The 17,379-nt window shown below is 33.8% G+C and overlaps 4 protein-coding genes across 4 annotated transcripts; 2 read left to right on the top strand and 2 right to left on the bottom strand.

Annotated features, from left to right (window-relative positions):
• The first annotated feature begins 3,131 nt into the window (after window positions 1-3,131).
• Window positions 3,132-9,772, top strand: LOC106653963. The gene is made up of 8 exons (XM_014373630.2): window positions 3,132-3,453; window positions 3,639-3,678; window positions 3,764-3,888; window positions 4,064-8,683; window positions 8,750-8,904; window positions 8,984-9,191; window positions 9,285-9,407; window positions 9,482-9,772. Coding segments are annotated over exons 1-8 (5,403 nt in total). The 5' UTR covers window positions 3,132-3,451; the 3' UTR covers window positions 9,612-9,772.
• A 117-nt stretch (window positions 9,773-9,889) lies between these two features.
• On the bottom strand, window positions 9,890-11,774 carry LOC106653969 (U3 small nucleolar RNA-associated protein 15 homolog). Its single transcript, XM_014373639.2, has one exon. The coding sequence runs from the start codon at window positions 11,616-11,618 to the stop codon at window positions 10,125-10,127; it is 1,494 nt and encodes a 497-aa protein (XP_014229125.1). The 5' UTR covers window positions 11,619-11,774; the 3' UTR covers window positions 9,890-10,124.
• Window positions 11,775-12,417: 643 nt separating this feature from the next.
• LOC111694251 (IWS1-like protein) lies at window positions 12,418-15,004 on the bottom strand. The gene has a single exon (XM_023461655.1). It carries the CDS (start codon window positions 14,781-14,783, stop codon window positions 12,474-12,476), a length of 2,310 nt encoding a protein of 769 aa, XP_023317423.1. The 5' UTR covers window positions 14,784-15,004; the 3' UTR covers window positions 12,418-12,473.
• Window positions 15,005-15,900: 896 nt separating this feature from the next.
• LOC111694248 (probable RNA polymerase II nuclear localization protein SLC7A6OS) lies at window positions 15,901-17,258 on the top strand. The gene is made up of 2 exons (XM_023461635.1): window positions 15,901-16,256; window positions 16,340-17,258. The coding sequence occupies exons 1-2, from the start codon at window positions 16,098-16,100 to the stop codon at window positions 17,051-17,053; spliced, it is 873 nt and encodes a 290-aa protein (XP_023317403.1). The 5' UTR covers window positions 15,901-16,097; the 3' UTR covers window positions 17,054-17,258.
• Window positions 17,259-17,379: the final 121 nt, after the last annotated feature.

Genomic DNA, 17,379 nt, shown 5'->3' with positions numbered 1-17,379 from the left:
TTTTTCGCTCGTCCTTTTTATATTTTTTCATACCATCAAAATTTAAATTGCAATTATAGAATTTGCTAAAAGATAATGCACTAAAGGAATTTTTTTAACAAATAAAAGTATTGAACTCCGTATTATATATTGACATAATAACTAAAAAATATTCTAGCGAGGGATCAAATGAAAAAGGCCATTATATCTAGCTGCAAGAATGCGCGCGCGCTTTTTCACGGTAAACAAATAAAAATGATCATGATCATCGGCATATTTTTCCATATAATGAGAAGAAAAATGCATCGTTCCCCGGTGATATTGCAAAGCTTCGAAAAAAAGAAGAAGAAGCAAGCAAGCTGAGATTATATTGGGCCGATGTACTCTCGTCCCTAATAAAAGTAAAAGAGTCAGGTCGAAGGTAAAAAGCGAGTCGAGGAAGAAAAGAAAGGAGGATACCTCTTTAATTTTTTTCCTCTTTCTCTCTCTTTCGTTTCTATATCCGGGTTATGAGACTCGGCCTCATCTTTATTTAGTTTTTTTTTTCTTCCTCCTCGCCACTTGCACGCACAACGACGACGACGACGACGAATCCCCGTCGTTCGCCATTTTTCCTTGGCTTTTCACGCTCTACGTATATATACACACGTACACATACATAGGCTACCGTCTTGGCGCCTTTCTTCTGTGTCTCTGCTCTTTTCTCTCCCTCCGTGTTCACGAGCCAATATCTTGGCGTGCGCGTGCACAGCAGCAGCAGCTATCTCTCTCTCTCTCTTTACTGTGTACAAGTGTGCGCGCATTCACGCGTGATATATAGATATATACAATAATATACAAGCGGCACATTCACAGAGAGTGAGATAGATACCTAAGCGGAAGGTTTTTCCACCCCTATATACATACTTTGAGCTGAACAGCAGCAGCGACGAGAGAGAGAGAGAGAGATAGCGTTTAGCTGCTGCTGCCACGCGGAGGGGGTAGTTTTATTAAAACTCCCGTCAATAGGGGGTAAGGAACTGCGTTCTCTCTCTCTCTCTCTGCGCGCTATGCTGCTTCGTACACGTACACACACACACAGACACAGGTGGTATTCGAGCAGCCAAAAGGGGGAAACAGAGAGAGAGAGGAGAGTGATACTATACGCTATGAACGGCTTTAATGCACACTCACGCGCGCCCTCGCGCATACACACGTACACAGCAGCAGAGGACGTAAATATGTACGTACATAGATATAGCTTTTATATTTAAAAGATAGAAGCATCGCACTGTGTATAGCGGCGCAATGCCGTTCGATCTCGTGCCAACCCTGCTAAACGTATAATATAGGGCTCTCTCTCTCTCTCTGTCTGTCTAACTGTGAAACTCAAAGGGCTCTCGGTATACGAAGCTCTCCTCTCTCTCACTCTGCGAATGTATACAAGCCTTTATGTATAATGCTTGATACTATACATAACTGGAGCGCGTGGTCAAACTCGCGAAAGCACAAAGAAAATGGAGAGCTGCAAGTGTGTGGATATTTGAGCTTTGGAGGTCAGAGCTTACATTGTATGTATTATTATTTTCATCGAGCTCGTTTCGCTCTCAATTGACACGTTATTGTATGCAACGACAAGTGTCGTTTTCTGTTCAGCACGAAAAGATCCTCTCCAAATTCGCTTATCAAAATTGTAAAAAGTGAGCAGTTGCCGTTTCCGAATCAAATCGATCGAGTGTATATCGATAGAGTAAAAACATAGCGTAAAAAAAGATGATAAATAACGTTCTTCGAATGGTCAAAGCTCGAAGGGCCAATTGTCAGTGAGATATCCTATGTATGGTGACTGATTGAAAAAAAAAATCACCGATACAGGAAGATAAAAAAGCAAACGCGAAAAGTCTTATCGAATTGATACTTTATCGTTCGTTCGATATTAGAAACTGACCGATTAAAACGACCCTGTTCGTCGTTTTATTTTTACTTTTTGCGAATTGTCGAGTATCGAAATACGGGGCGTTTCGAGGGTGAATTGCGACAGTCGATAGCTTGTAATATCTATAAGTTACTTGGTCAAATCAATGATAAACATAATTCAAACGGAAAAGGATTCGTTTGTTAATGGCACTCAGAAAATATTTAAATTAAATAGATACGCATTGCACTATATGCAAGGCCTTATATATGTAAAACAGCGTGTACACTTACAGAGCAGGCAATTGTAGCTATGTATCTGCAATACGAAATCGCAGCGTCACAGGATCCAGCAGCGCACGGGCCCCGACAGTTCGGATTTAATAACAAAAGCTCGGCGGGTGTAAGCTTCTACTGCTGCTACTATGCTCGCATGCGATAATACACATGACAATCTAAGATGTGTGTATGTGTCTGTGTGTCTGTGTGTGTGCGCGCGTGGGCCGATCGACGCCCGCCAAGATCAGCGCGTTAATCCTTGCTCCCCGCGTATTATAATACGCGCGTCTCTGCCTTTTATAATAATCCCTTAAACGTCGTCTGGGGAGGCTATGATGCGTATAATATGAAGGTGGGCCATTATTCGAGCTTCGCTATACTGTCGAAGAATGCAAAGATTTGCTTGTAGATATGTTGCGTCTCGTGCATATATGCACCGTTCCGAAACTTTCCAAGACGTATCCTCGGTATACGGTTCGTTTGTGGTTATATGCAATAAGTACACACAACTTTTGACGAGGCAATCTACATAATTCGAAACGATCGGGAAAGTAATAAGGACGAAAATTCGTCCGACTTTTTGCATACAACGCGCAAATAAGAACTATGCATACGGGCTTTTTGTTTACAATTTTATACGGCATATATAAATTTACGCTCGAGTACTTACTTTTTGAGCTTTCTCGAGGAATTAAATCTTGGACAGAGGACCTTCGAATCAGTGTTATTCAACTTTTAATTTACTTATATAACCAATCGATTCCTAGTGTATTAGCTGTAGTTTTGTACTTGTGTAACTTATCCTGCGGTAACGCAAGCTTCAACTGGTAAATAACGGACTAAAGTAGATGTCGCCACACACTGGACATCTCCTGCAAAATTCGCGAGCCGGCAGCCGCGGGGCGTAGCGTAGCGTTTATATATGTGCTATGTATAGTAATAGTAACTACACGCACACTGTTATATATTTCGCAAAAATAACGACCTGCTCGTATTCGAACACGTCGTTAATCATTCTCCTTCGTTACATTTTGTGCATGTCGTAAATGAGTGCAAAAGTCGTCGTTATTTTCTAAATCGGCCTTGTTTTATTACACACTCCGTTACACGATACATCGCGATAATATTTGAGCGACTCCAAACACGCGATTGGCGCGCCGCCATTCCGCACATGCCCCCGCCGTGTGTGGTTTGTTGTCGATTTCCAGCGTTTGAATTCTGCAGTGGCAGAATGTCCGTTACGACGAACGCCGTGCATGCACACAAACATTGATTGTCGGAAGCGCATCCTCGAAACACGATGTTAGTGCCGTTCAAGTGAAATTGTTTATTGTGCTTTCATTAATTTTAATCGTGGTGATTCACGTTCGACTAATTTCAATGTACTGCGTGACAATTTTATGTCACGATTTAAGCTTTTTTAAGTGTTACAATTAACCTGTGAAATGTCAACTTTGTTTACTAATTGTTTTGAATTTTTTTTGTAGGGATTCCTCGAAACCACAAAATGTTTCAAGACAATCTTCGGTAAAATATTATTATATTAGTGTTAACATGATATTAGGTTTATTCGATTGAAAATATTTATCAAAAAAAAAATAATAATTTTTAGATACTGAAGCTACCCAAACAACGACAGCCTTTGCAATGTGTTACCTCCGATCCTTCTACTTTGGATGATGGACCTACTGCTAAAATTAAAAGAAGGGTTAGTTTTGCAAGAAATAGACGTATCAAGTGAGTTTTAAACATTAACAATCTAAAGTTTTTTTCCTTAAATTCCATTAAACTTTGACTTGCTAATTCAATTTATTTTTTCTTATGATCTTAACTTGCTTTAAATTTAAATAAACCATTCTTTTAGTAATTTATTTAACAGAATATAAATAATATTTCTATTATTAATTTCAAGGGAATTTTGCAACGAGACTGAACAGGAAACAGTATGGGATAACACATATGAAGAGCATGATTTAAGTAGCACAAAAAGTAGTACTAACAGTACACATGATCAGCCATTGATCATTACTGTTCCTTGTTATGACAAAGAAAATTTTCCTGTTCAATTATTCTTGCCTACTAACGAAATTAATTGCACTGAGCTTCAATCAAATATTACTGAAGAACAAAATTATCCTTCACAATGTAATACAGCAATGGAAGATACATCTGATATCGAGTGTGAAAAACTCGATAATGACCATGAATTGTCGGATGCAACTATTTACTGCAATGATGGTATGGAACTAACAACTATAGTTCTACCTAATGAAGACTCTTGTTTGAATAATGGAAACAAAGAAGAAAACTTTGAAACTTCAAAAAATCTAGTTTTTCCTTCAAATATAAATCTGAAGCATGACATGCAATTAGATATAAGTAAAATCAACACATATTCTGTGGCAACTACAGATTTATTAAGACCTACGATTCATTCAAACAATAATTCAAAAAAAAGAACAGAAAATATTTTTGATAATATTGAGAAGGATATAACTGAAACCCTTCCTATATCAAGATCTGAATTATGCCTTTTACAAAAAGAGCAGGTTGATAGAAGAGAAATTTATACAAATGTATCAATGGAAATGACAGAGGCTGTGCAGTGTAAAAGAGATTACAATCTCAGTGAAGTACCATCTTCAAATGCAGTGATAAAAGATAAAATGAATGTATATTGTGACATGTCAATGGAAATGACGGAAGCTGTTTTGAAACCTATTCATCAAAAGTCAATACAACCCTCATTTATTCCAAAATTGATCAATAAATCAATAGAACCTAGAAATGTTCATCATGATCCAGCAATTGAATCAACAGAACAAACTAAAATCTTTAATAATTCAAAAATGGACATTACTGAAACGGTTCCTATATCAAGAACTTTACAGCACCCTTTATTAAATGTGCCACCAGATGGAAATAAAATGACTACTAATACATCAATGGAATTGACAGAAGGTGTACAAAGTATAAGAGATGTTAAACTCTCTCAAGTACCAGCTTCAACCTCAGTCCTACGAGATAAGTTGAATAAATACTGTGACTCATCAATGGAAATGACTGAAGCTGTTTCCAAAACATCTCATCGAAATTTGGTTCCATCCTTGTCCATGCAAAAATTAATTAATAAATCAATGGAACTAACAGAAGTAGTGCCTTCCAGTAATCTCAATTATATTGCTGTAAATAGTGTCATGGAAAAAACAAAAATCTTCAATAATTCTAATATGGAAATTACTGAAACGGTTCCTGTATCAAGAAATCAATTTGCACAAATGATATCGAAAGATAAAACAAATATTTATGAAAACCAATCAATGGAAATAACAGAAGCTGTGCCAAAAAGGAGCGAGTACAATCCTTCTCATAGACTAAATTCAAAATCAGTTGCACAAGATAAATTGAATGTATATTGTGACACATCAATGGAAATGACTGAGGCTGTATCAAAGCCAACACGTCAAAACTTAGTTTCCTCCTCATACGTGCCAAAATTGATTAATAAATCAATGGAACTCACAGAAGTAGTGTCTTGTAGTAAAATGAACCATAACACAATAAGTACAGCAACTGAAAAGACCAAAATCTTCAATAATTCTAATATGGATATAACTGAAACAGTTCCTGTATCAAAAAGTCAATTTCACCCCTCACAAATAATTTCAAAAGATCAAACAAAAATTTATGAAAATGTATCAATGGAAATAACAGAAGCAGTGCAAAAAAGAATTGATAACAATGGCTCTCAAGGAATCTCTTCAAAATCAGTTGCACAAGATAAATTAAATATATATTGTGACACATCAATGGAAATGACTGAAGCTGTTTCAAAATCATCTCATCAAAATTTGCTTTCATCTTTGAACATGCCAAAATTGATCAATAAATCAATGGAACTAACAGAAGTAGTGCCTTCCAGTAATCTCAATCATATTGCGATAAGTAGTGTAACAGATAAAACCAAAATCTTCAATAATTCTAACATGAATATTACTGAAACAGTTCCTGTATCAAGAAATCAATTTACACAAATAACATTGAAAGATAAAACAAATATTTACGAAAACCAATCAATGGAAATAACAGAAGCTGTGCCAAAAAGGAGCGAGTACAATCCTTCTTATAGACTAAATTCAAAATCAGTTGCACAAGATATGTTGAATGTATATTGTGACACATCAATGGAAATGACTGAGGCTGTATCAAAGCCAACACGTCAAAACTTAGTTTCCTCCTCATACGTGCCAAAATTGATTAATAAATCAATGGAACTCACAGAAATAGTGCCTTCTAATAATCTAAATCATAATGCAATTTCTTCTAAAAACATCAATCATGGAATCCCTGTTCAAATTACAAATAATACCAAGATCTTTAATGATACTGAAATGAATGTTACAGAAACTGAACCAATAACCAGAATTAAAAATCAATCGTTAAAAGAAGTTCAACCAGTCACTATAGGAAGTTATGAAAATCTATTTGAAAAGCATTGTTTTGATAAAGTAGGGAATAATTTGATTATTAATAAATCAATTAGGAATGATGTAAAAACAGACACAGACATTGAAAAAACTGTGTCAAAGGATTTAAGTTTGGATCAAATCAAGTCTAACAGCGATGAAATCTTGTCAAGTGATAGATCTAATCCTAGCTCAAAACTGATGATATCTGGCCTCAATACTCTGGATAAATCAAATAGTCAATTTTACAAAATATCTAGCTCCACAAAAGTATATCATGATGACTCCATGGAAATGACTAATGTGATACTTGATCAAAAAACTCTCAATGCTTCTAATTTATCAAGATTAGCTTTTGATACTAAACACAACAAAACAAACTTAGATGAAGAAAGGTGTAACTCAGATCAAAAAGAAAAATCTTTTCAATCAATGTATGATCCACCTAAAAGTGGCGAAGAAGATTCTCTGGAATATTCTGAGTTGCCTACAGTTTTGACAAATTTTACTAAAAGTTCGTTTCAAGCCAACTCATTTCAAAGGATTACATCTGATGAATTACACACTTTATGTGCTTCTTTAAATTTGCCCACACAGAAATATAATCGTGAGGAAAATATTGCTTCTCAAAACAACTTCTTTGAAGTTTGTAATGATGTAAATATTTTACGAAATTCGCTCAGAAATAATACATTATTCAAATCTCAGAGAGATATGATAGAGAGTCTTGGCATCTCTAAAAATGAAGAAATTTTATCCACCGAACCTAGTAACCTGGATAAATCGATTAATTCTAGATCCATCCGCAACATGGATAGTGAAGAACAACATTTAACAAGTCTTCAAAGAACTAATCTTGTGACAAATATGAGTTTGTCCGAAGTTATTGTTAATCCTGCACTAAAATCAAGTGTATTTCGAGATGATTGTGATATAAGCATTACAAAAACAAACCTTATAGGACAACCATTGATTTCTGCAACAGATCTACAAGAAACTGAAGTAATAAACAATGGCTCAACACTCCAACAAACATCTTCAGGATTAACCGATGTTTTTCAAGCTTGTGTGAAGCTTAACAAAAAATCTATTCTTAAAGAAAATGTGACAATTCCTTCTGGAACAAGTTTGAATGATTCCGTTAATAACAAAACCATACAAAATATTCAAAAAATCTATGATGAAAATGAATATCAAAATACTTCTCATTCTACTCAATCTACATCAAGTGCCAAACGAAAATATTGTGATAACACTGATGAATTAGATAAAAGTAATAAGAGATGTAACTATGAAAATTCATCCTCTACTGAAAAATCTCAACAAGATTTTAAAAAAGACAAATCTTGTGAACTATCATTAGAAAAAAGTCAAAATAAAACATTATCTAATATCATGGACATATCAGTAACAGGTACAAGTTTTACAAATTGTACATTTCATCCTGAAAAATCGAATGATAATGCAATCGAAAAAAGGTCTGAAAAGTCATTTTCTAATAAAACATTATTCAGTGAAATAGAAAATGTTGTACTTCCTTCATTGGAGGATGAAACTCAAGTAATCCCAAATAGCCACGAAAACGAAAATTTGAATAATTCATCTTTGAAAAACATCGAAATCAATGCATGTCCAACTGTTGATCCAAAAATTCCAAAAATTGTAATAGAAGATACCTCAGCCATGAAAGAAAATTTACCAAAAATTGGGAAAATGAGTCAACTTGAACATAATGTGGAAAACAAAGAGAACAAGAAAATAAATATTAGTGACTCAAGTTTGCAATTAAATCTACATACAGAACCATATTTTCAAGATTTAGAAGATATAGAACCACCTTCATTTTTAAATTGTAATGATAGCACCCAAGAAGATCATTCTAATCGAAACGATGTGTCATTGACTAAGAATAATGAAACATTCAGCAACAAAATTATATCACCAACGTCAACAAAAATTGAAAATCATGAAACATCCTTAGAAGAAAGTAATGTTGACACAACTGATGAAAAAATTGTTTCTCCTGCTATGCAACTGATGAATAATATTTCTGAACAGGCAAAAAGGTATATTCATAAAAATATTTTAATATGTATAATAATGATTTATAAAAAATAAAATTATAATTTCAGGGATGATTGTATTTGGTCAGTTTGTAAAATGGATCCACATGCTATTATTATTTATTTTTTATCAAAATCAATGGTTGTCACTCTGCTTTTACATAGTGATCTTGAAAATTATTCTGAAGATATTAAAAATATTACTTTTAAATCCAGACTTAAAGGTGAAACTTATTTTATAAAAAAATATATAATCTATTATAATTTTAATCTTATTGTTTGTTATTGTCTTTTTTCTTATAGAAAACTCGAGGAATAATTCATTAAAAATTGCGCATAAATTGTTATTGAAAAAATTTGAATCTGATGATTTATTGGATAAGTTTAAGTTGTATGATGATGTGTTACCTCTATTAGACTATGTAGCCAATGAAGTTATTTTTGTCATGGATTTTATATTTGATCTTGAAAAATTAAATTCTTTGTATTTAATGAAAATAGAAATTGAAAGGTAAATAGAATTCAATCTAAATAATTCAGCCTAATTATAGATTTGACAATTAATTTTCTTACTCAATTCAAATAACTAATTCCATATTTTTAGGATATCATTTAAGGTTGCATCGAATAAAACTAGTATTATACTAGACATATCTATTCCAACAAAACAAATAAATAGAATAAATGCAGAAGATGTTCAAGTTAAATGTATTCTTGGGAATATCAAGTACAATTTTTTCACCTATTTAAATGAATTTTTTCATCTTTGATTTAACTTAATTTTTATACTTTTTCTTTCAGAATAAAAGATATTAAAAGAATTATTGAGAATACCAAAAGAGATTACAAATTTTTAAGCAGATACATAGAATTTGTTCAAGAGTATATAACATTGATAGAGGATTCTTCTACATCATCTAGGAAGTTTTAAAAAAAATTCACTGTATAAAAATAAGTATTGTACATTTTTATTATAAATATGATCTCTGTAAGAGCGATATATGTTCATTATCTAAAAGATAATGTTGTAAATAAGAGTATATATAGTAAATATGCAATAAATTACACTTATAATAACTGTGTAATATAGATAAAATTATAAAAATATATACAAACAATATTATTGTAAAAATGAATTTCAATATTTTTCAAATTTGTTTTTTTTGAATCATGTAATAAGTAAAAATGAGAATTATATTATTTTTTCAAATATTTTTAATTGCTTGTGCATAAAATGATTGGCCCTTAGACATTTATTTTTAATGAGATGAATTTTAGATTTTTTTATTTAAGATTATTTGAATTGTAATAGTAATTATATTATGGTTAATTCCAAAAATCACAATTACAAAAATTGACAGTATTTTCAACAATTACTTTATTCTTACAATAATTTACAAAATTTTCATTGAATAAAAACAAAACTATCCATAATTTAAATCATTCATGTACTTTTACTTGTTTCAGCTGTTAGTTTTATTGATTCAAGGACTCCTCGTAACTCTAACAATGATTTAGCTATTAATATTTCTTCTTCTATTCTCTTAATCATTGTTTTAAACATAGATCTTGATTCTAAGCTGTTTTCTTCAATTCTTTCTTCTACAACATCCAGTAAAATGTCAAGGCAATGCTGCAACACTCTTCCAAATTTCATATTTGTGAAGTGTCTGAGACAAAATTTCACTATATTATTTAAATTTCGTACATCACGACCAATCAATGCTTGTCTTAATCCATTTCTCCTGATTAAATTACGAATTAAGGCAACACTAACATGTGGATATCTATTGACAGTATAAGTTTGCATAACCACATCTAATGCCTTGGAATATTGAAACTTTCTTAAGAATTGGTCATACTTAGCAAGAATTTCTTTTTCTGTGTTGACAATTTTCTCACTTACTGGAACTGCTGGAGTTTTGATATTGTTTTCCTTTTCAGGAATTACAGATGCACTTACATCATTTTCTGCTATCTTTTGTTCTTTGATAGAAATCATTCCATCTACCATACCAACAACTAACATTTTATCATCTTGACTGATAGCTAAGCTTGTGATGGAGTTTGAATATTCTACAGAATGATTAGTTTTGAATGATGCAGCATCGTGCATTTTAACGTGTCTGTCTAATGATCCTGATAATATCTTGTGACCACTAGATGATAATGCAATAGATGTCACAGTTTTATTATGTTGTGTAATTCTTGATAACACTTTTCCTTTTGATAGACAATCATATAATCTTATTTCAGTTCCACCTGCAGATAAAAATGAGCCTCCAGTTGGTGTAAATACAATACTTTCCACTGCTGCATCATGACTAACGCTAAACACTTTCTTTTCAACTCGTGTATCATACATGTTTATTATTTTGTCGTATCCTCCAGATACAAAAATATGAGGAGAAATTGGACTCACAGCACCAGCTCTGATATAATCACTGTGATCTTGATCAAATGTCATGATTTTTGTTGCCGTACTTATGTCCCACAAAATCGAACTTTTGTCGTCGCAAAATGAAATAATGCGCAAACCGTCCATGGTGAAAAATGTTCTGTGCACTGGTGCTGTATGTCCTTCGAATATTCTGAGGGAATTTTTCGTGAAAATGTCAAAAAGTTTGACAGTGCTTTCTTCACTTCCAACGCAGATAAGCCGTCCATCCTTGCGAAAAGATCCTCCATAGACATTGCTCTTGAATTTATTTAATTTCTGACTCACCAACTTAGTGACAGGGTTGAAAATTTGCACACAAGTCGACGATGTGACCGCAAAATAATGCGGTTCAACTGGTGATACTGAGATGTAGTCGATGGGTCCTGTTTCTTTAATCAACGTCGTTGATTTAAAATTTTTTATGTAACTTACATCTTGTAAAGCTTCTGGCACTGGTTTCTGGAATGACCTGGCATTGGTCCTCTTGAATTCAATCATTTTGGTATGATGTGGCCTCAATGAATGTATTTATGTGAAATATAAAAATGTATATAACAAATTATGTCGTTATGTACGGTTAACACCATGTGCGTTTACCGGCGCGCGTAGTGTATAAGTGTCTGATTCTGTGGACCATGTGAGGGTTATGTCCGAGCAGAACAGACTGTGAGTTTTAAACTTTTGTAACGCTGACTTACCATAGGACGGGGACCTCTATATATGAATGTGTATATAGGCGCGCACAACATGAATGACTTGAACTGTCACACAGGTTTATCGTAAAAAATCTTGTCAATAGAATATAATTGAGTAGTTAATGAAAACTCATGCTAATGTCGTTTTTTAAATAAATTAGTCAACTCTTTACCAATCAACATGTAAGAAAATTTTTACATGTGTATCTAAGCAAAAAAACCAAGCAATCCTTGTAAAGGAATTAATCAGGTAAAAACCTTATGATTAAATTTTACTATTTTTCAAATTGTATTGTAAAAATTGATACAACTAATATGTTGAGTAGAAACTTTTCTTCGTGATTATTGGAATAAAATTATGAATTTTGAAAAATAGTTAAAAAGAATATTCGAGTTGGATACTTTATCTGAAAAAAGAAGCAATAATTCTAAAATGCAAGTAGAGTAGAAGAGCATGGAGAAAATAATGATGAAATCAAAATATTTTGTTTTATAAAAAATATACTAACATTTATTAATGTTTATTGATTGAATAATTAGTATTTACAATGCTGTTTACATTTTTGTGAAACCATTAATTTTCAAATTATTTTATATATTTATCTATCTATGATATTATTTTTGAATACATCTTTCTACCATTATTTTTTTGACAATCTTACAGAGCCATTTTGCGTCCTTCAATAGATATCTCAACAGCTCTCCTGGAGGATCTCATTCTTCTGTTTTCAATAAAATTTTTCATATGTTTTTCAAAACGATTGGGTGGTGGTTTAACAGTTCTACTAATATCGATATCTGATTTCCACTCTGGTCTGACAACATAGTCTTTAGATGAAGGCATAGGCACTCGAGCTCGTGAAACCCATCCAGGATCACCTGGCCTCAATGGCTTTGATTCTTCTTTCAGAGCTCTGTTTATGTCTTTTGATCTGAATGATGTTGAATCATCCTTGGTCTTGCGCTTTTTAGTTGGAATTTGCTCCATATCTCTGTGCATCCTTTCTTCTTTGGTCATAGCTTTGAAATCAGTAGACAAATTGAAAATTGGTCTTGCCCATTCGTTGATCAATTTTCCAGCTCTAGTTTTATTCTCCTTTGTTTCCTTAGGATGCTTATACAAATACATAACTGCTTTACCAATTCCAGACTGTTTCAGTGAAGATTGGTCAATTCTTGGAAACTCATGCAGTAATTTCAAAATTGAGTCTCTTATTCTTAAAGATGTCAATGATTTATCAGGCATAGGTGCTAACCAATCTGTGAGCACTGACAAAACATTATGTTCTAAAAATGCCAATTGTAAATCTTGTTTTTTTAACTGCGACATGACTTTTGACAACATGGCAATTTTGTATGTGGCTGGCTTACCCAGCTCATTGAGCTTTCTGTCTTCCATATAAGCATTCCTCATATCAGCTAATAACTGTGCTATAATATCATCATTGTCATTGATGATATCAATGTCTTTACGCTTTCTACGCCTTTTCAATTCTTTCTTTTGTTGAAGCATACGATCAAAGTCGCTCATGTTATCATCATATCCTGCAGATCTTTGTTGGATTTCATCTTCAGAGTCGCTACCTTGAGCGGCAGCTGCCTCATGTGGTTGCTTGTCAGAAGGACCAGCTTCATTATCTTCATCGGCCAAATCTTCAATTTTTCGCTTTTTCAATGACGCTGAGCTAGAGTTACTTGCTGATCGAGCACGAGATCCAGACCTTGATCGAGACCGACGTTTAGGTGATGAATCTTTAAGAGAAGACTTGGAGCTTGCAACTGAGGCAGACCGAGCACTGGACCTTGATCTGGACCTAGAACGAGATCTCGACGGCGAAAGAACTTTCCGTTTCGTGGAACGTCTTCCTGGGGATGATCTCGCACTTGATCGTGAACTTGATCTTGACCTCGAACGAGATCGAGATAAACGTTGAGCTTTTCGCTTTGATGGGCGTCCAACAATGGACGATTTTGAACTGGAGTGTGACCGAGACCTAGCGGATGATCTTGATCGTGATCTGGATTTTGATCGGGATCTGGATTTTGATCTTGACCTAGATTTTGAACGTGAAGCAGATCTAACAGATGACTTTGATCGGGATCTCGACTTTGAGCGAGAACGTGATGCCCGTCTAGATGGGCTTACTGACCTTGACTTTGAGCGTGAACCTGATCTGGCGGATGATCTTGATCGAGACCTCGACTTTGAGCGAGATCGAGATGATCGCTTCGATGGGCTTACCGACCTCGACTTTGAACGTGAAGCAGATCTAGCGGACGACCTTGATCGGGACCTCGACTTTGAGCGAGAACGAGATGATCGTTTTGATGGACTGACTGATCTAGACTTGGAGCGTGAAGCAGATCTAGCGGATGATTTTGAACGAGATCTCGATTTTGAGCGAGAACGAGACACACGTTGAGATGGGCTCACTGACCTCGACTTTGACCGTGAAACAGATTTGGCAGATGACTTTGATCTTGATCTTGACTTCGAACGAGAACGAGATGTACGTCCAGCAGGACTTGCTGACCTTGATTTTGATCGTGAAGCAGATCTAACAGATGACTTTGATCTGGATCTTGACTTTGAGCGAGAGCGAGATGATCGTTTTGATGGACTGACTGATCTAGATTTTGACCGTGAACCAGATCTAGCAGATGATTTTGATCTTGATCTTGATTTTGAACGAGAGCGAGATGCACGTCCAGATGGGCTTACCGACTTCGACTTGGAGCGAGAACGAGATGATCGCTTCGAAGGGCTTACTGACCTCGACTTGGGGTGGTCAGATGCAGCATCCTCAGGAGTCGCTGAACGAGATCTAGCCGGTGTAGACATTTTGGAAGTTGGTGAATTCACAGTGAACTTGTCTTCAGCTACTTTGTCCGCGGAACTTTCAATGAGACTTTTGTCCAGCACTTCACTTTGATCCTCAATTTTGTTTGTTGCTTCAATTTCCGACATTTTGAGGTTAAAAAATTTAACGTAAAATTTTCGAGGCACTTATGGCACACACTTTACTGGCAAAACAGCTGCAACAATGAAGCACTTCGTCAGAACAAAAGTGTCGAACGGGTTTTCTGCTCGATTGACGATATATATCAAAAATGTTTATCTTTACTTTCACAACAAACAAGTAAGTAAGGCAGTACACAAGCGATCGTATGCTTATACAAGTGCACAGCCTGACTGACGCGTTGTGTCTGTGTGGGTGCCATGATATGCCAAATTGCCAAGCCAAGCAGACTGTATACCGTTGTAGATCTCTGGAAGTCTCAACAATTATTGTAATTTTAAAAATAATACTATTTGTTGCAAATTTATTGAAATTTTATTTACATTTTTAAATTTTTATTGTACTGTATATGACACTTTTTTTGATAATCTAATAAATGATAAATATTAAAAATAAAATGTTTATCAATGAGTGCATTTGAATACTGAAAAAAACTTGATAACTGCACCTGTTTAATTAAAGAGAAATAACGTAAAATATGCGTGATGACAAATGCGTTGAAGAACGACAAGAATAATTGTCGTTCAACAATTTGGGCATTATGAAAAATTCATTTTTATTGTTGGGGGAACACAAAGAATACAGTATATTATCCTCAGTAATAATTAAAAATTATGACGGAAAAAAATTCGAGTTCCTCTCCGAAAATAAATGTTTACCTCAAAAAATTATTCTTAGGTTCGTATATTTAGATCTTTTTTTATTTATAACGTCTATCGAATAAAAAATTACTAGAAAAAACAACGATCTTGCGTCTCATGATAACTGATTAATTAAAAATTAATTTTTATAGGCATTTATATTGGTCGTTAATTTGGCAAGTTGGATAATTTATAAAACATTTTTGTAATCTATACAAATATTTTTAAAGTTGTAATTTTTTGTCGCGTTTTTACATTTAAACGGCGAAATGCATTTGAAAACCGCTCAACTCATCCCAAAGATGGCGCGTTTGTTGAGCCGCTTGCGCAGTGCGCCGTCATTTCAATGCGCCTGTGCGCGAAAACTCCGATTTTAGAAGTGTTGAGTCTGCAAGCAGCCGACACTCGACATTCGTCAGTTAGATTGACTCGCGCATCAGAAGAGTTCAGACTTTTTCATAAAAGTAATAGGAAGATTTCAGCTAAAACCACGTGCTCGTTAGACATTACGTTTATTGAATTATTGAATGATCGTAATATCAACATTTAGTGCAGTATCAATCTAAAAGCGCACTCTGTATTTATTATAAATAGCATTGAAAAAAGCTTTTTCACAAAAACATGGCTTCAGTTATTCGAGTTAAACGCAAGCGTGGAGAAGAAAAGTTAGACGCTTTAAAAATTCTGTGTAAAAAACGAAGAACAAACGGTGAAGAAGCAGCTGCGTTGGAAACTGAAACTGCAATATTCACCTTTGCTGGCACTGTAGAAGATAAACATGTAAGAATATTGTATATTATCTATTTAATTTCCATTTAAGACAATATTTAAAATAACTCTAACTAATACTATTAATATTTTAGGATGACGTTGTAGTTAATAGAATTCAATCTACAAAGGAAGAATTGCAATCACAGTATAAAAAACACACCGTTGATATTGTCAAGAAAGTTAAAGAACAAACGAAACAAAAATCATGCCAAAATCGGTATAAAGTAGTCAATAGTCTGCGACAGTTAGATAAAACAGGAGATGAAGAATCAGAATTTAACATTGTAGACATGGAAGATGTCAACGCACATTCTGATGATTCAAATGTGAATTATGAATATGATTTGTATTATATTAATAATGCTGATTTAGTAATAGATGATAGCACAACAGTTTTAGAAGAAGTGACCTATAATTATGAAGAAACTTATAGAAATGAAGAAAATGACTATGACTCTGATGATTCTAATTCTGAAACAAATGCTAAAAATGATTATGGAGACTCGGATAATGCTGTTAACGATTCTGATGAAGAAGAAGGATTGGAAAAAATAATCAAGTCTTTGCACATCAAGAGTAATAGTGATTCATCATCTTCTGATGAAGATTTAATTTATGGATTGGACGATTATTCAGATAAATATGCAAAATATGGTTGTTCTGGTGTTAAATCTAAAAAAAAGTCCATTAAAATTTCTAGTGATAACAGTGATTCAACTGACGATAGTGAAGAAGAATTAAGTGACTTTGAATATTTTGATGACGATGATGATGATGATAAAGATGATTTACTTGATTATTATTGAGCAAAATTACCACGTTTTATGGTGTAGAGCTAGCATAAATCTAGTTAAGCTACATCAAAGTACAATATAACTGTGATAAGTGGTGTCTATTGATACATAGATAGCAATGTATATAGCTAAGTTACATTTAAAATGTAAATATTTTATAAAATACATACACTAAATAAATTTTAATAAATACCTTGGGTATTTTGGAACTCTACAATTCATCATTTTTTTATTTTCCTATAAATACAATTCTTTTTCCATTTAATTTTGCCACCTGGGCTCGAGATTGGCAGAGCTGTAATGGCTGATAAAACAAACACGGTGTCTGCATTAGTTAT

The sequence above is a fragment of the Trichogramma pretiosum genome, unplaced genomic scaffold (assembly GCF_000599845.2).
Source record: "Trichogramma pretiosum strain Unisexual culture from Peru unplaced genomic scaffold, Tpre_2.0 scaffold135, whole genome shotgun sequence".
NCBI classification, from domain to species: Eukaryota; Metazoa; Arthropoda; class Insecta; order Hymenoptera; family Trichogrammatidae; genus Trichogramma; species Trichogramma pretiosum.
The sequence above is the reverse complement of the archived record's forward strand: the minus strand, read 5'-3'. Positions and strand labels throughout refer to the sequence as shown.

What these genes read in the sequence shown, in the direction of transcription:
- LOC106653963 (XM_014373630.2), top strand. An exon ending in ATGTTTCAAGACAATCTTCG is followed by an intron (nt 3,679 to 3,763) that starts GTAAAATATTAT and finishes AATAATTTTTAG; the next exon opens with ATACTGAAGCTACCCAAACA. An exon ending in GCAAGAAATAGACGTATCAA is followed by an intron (nt 3,889 to 4,063) that starts GTGAGTTTTAAA and finishes ATTAATTTCAAG; the next exon opens with GGAATTTTGCAACGAGACTG.
- LOC111694248 (XM_023461635.1), top strand. Translation starts at nt 16,098, where the DNA reads ATGGCTTCAGTTATTCGAGTTAAACGCAAGCGTGGAGAAGAAAAGTTA. An exon ending in GCACTGTAGAAGATAAACAT is followed by an intron (nt 16,257 to 16,339) that starts GTAAGAATATTG and finishes TTAATATTTTAG; the next exon opens with GATGACGTTGTAGTTAATAG.
- LOC106653969 (XM_014373639.2), bottom strand. Translation starts at nt 11,618, where the DNA reads ATGATTGAATTCAAGAGGACCAATGCCAGGTCATTCCAGAAACCAGTG.
- LOC111694251 (XM_023461655.1), bottom strand. Translation starts at nt 14,783, where the DNA reads ATGTCGGAAATTGAAGCAACAAACAAAATTGAGGATCAAAGTGAAGTG.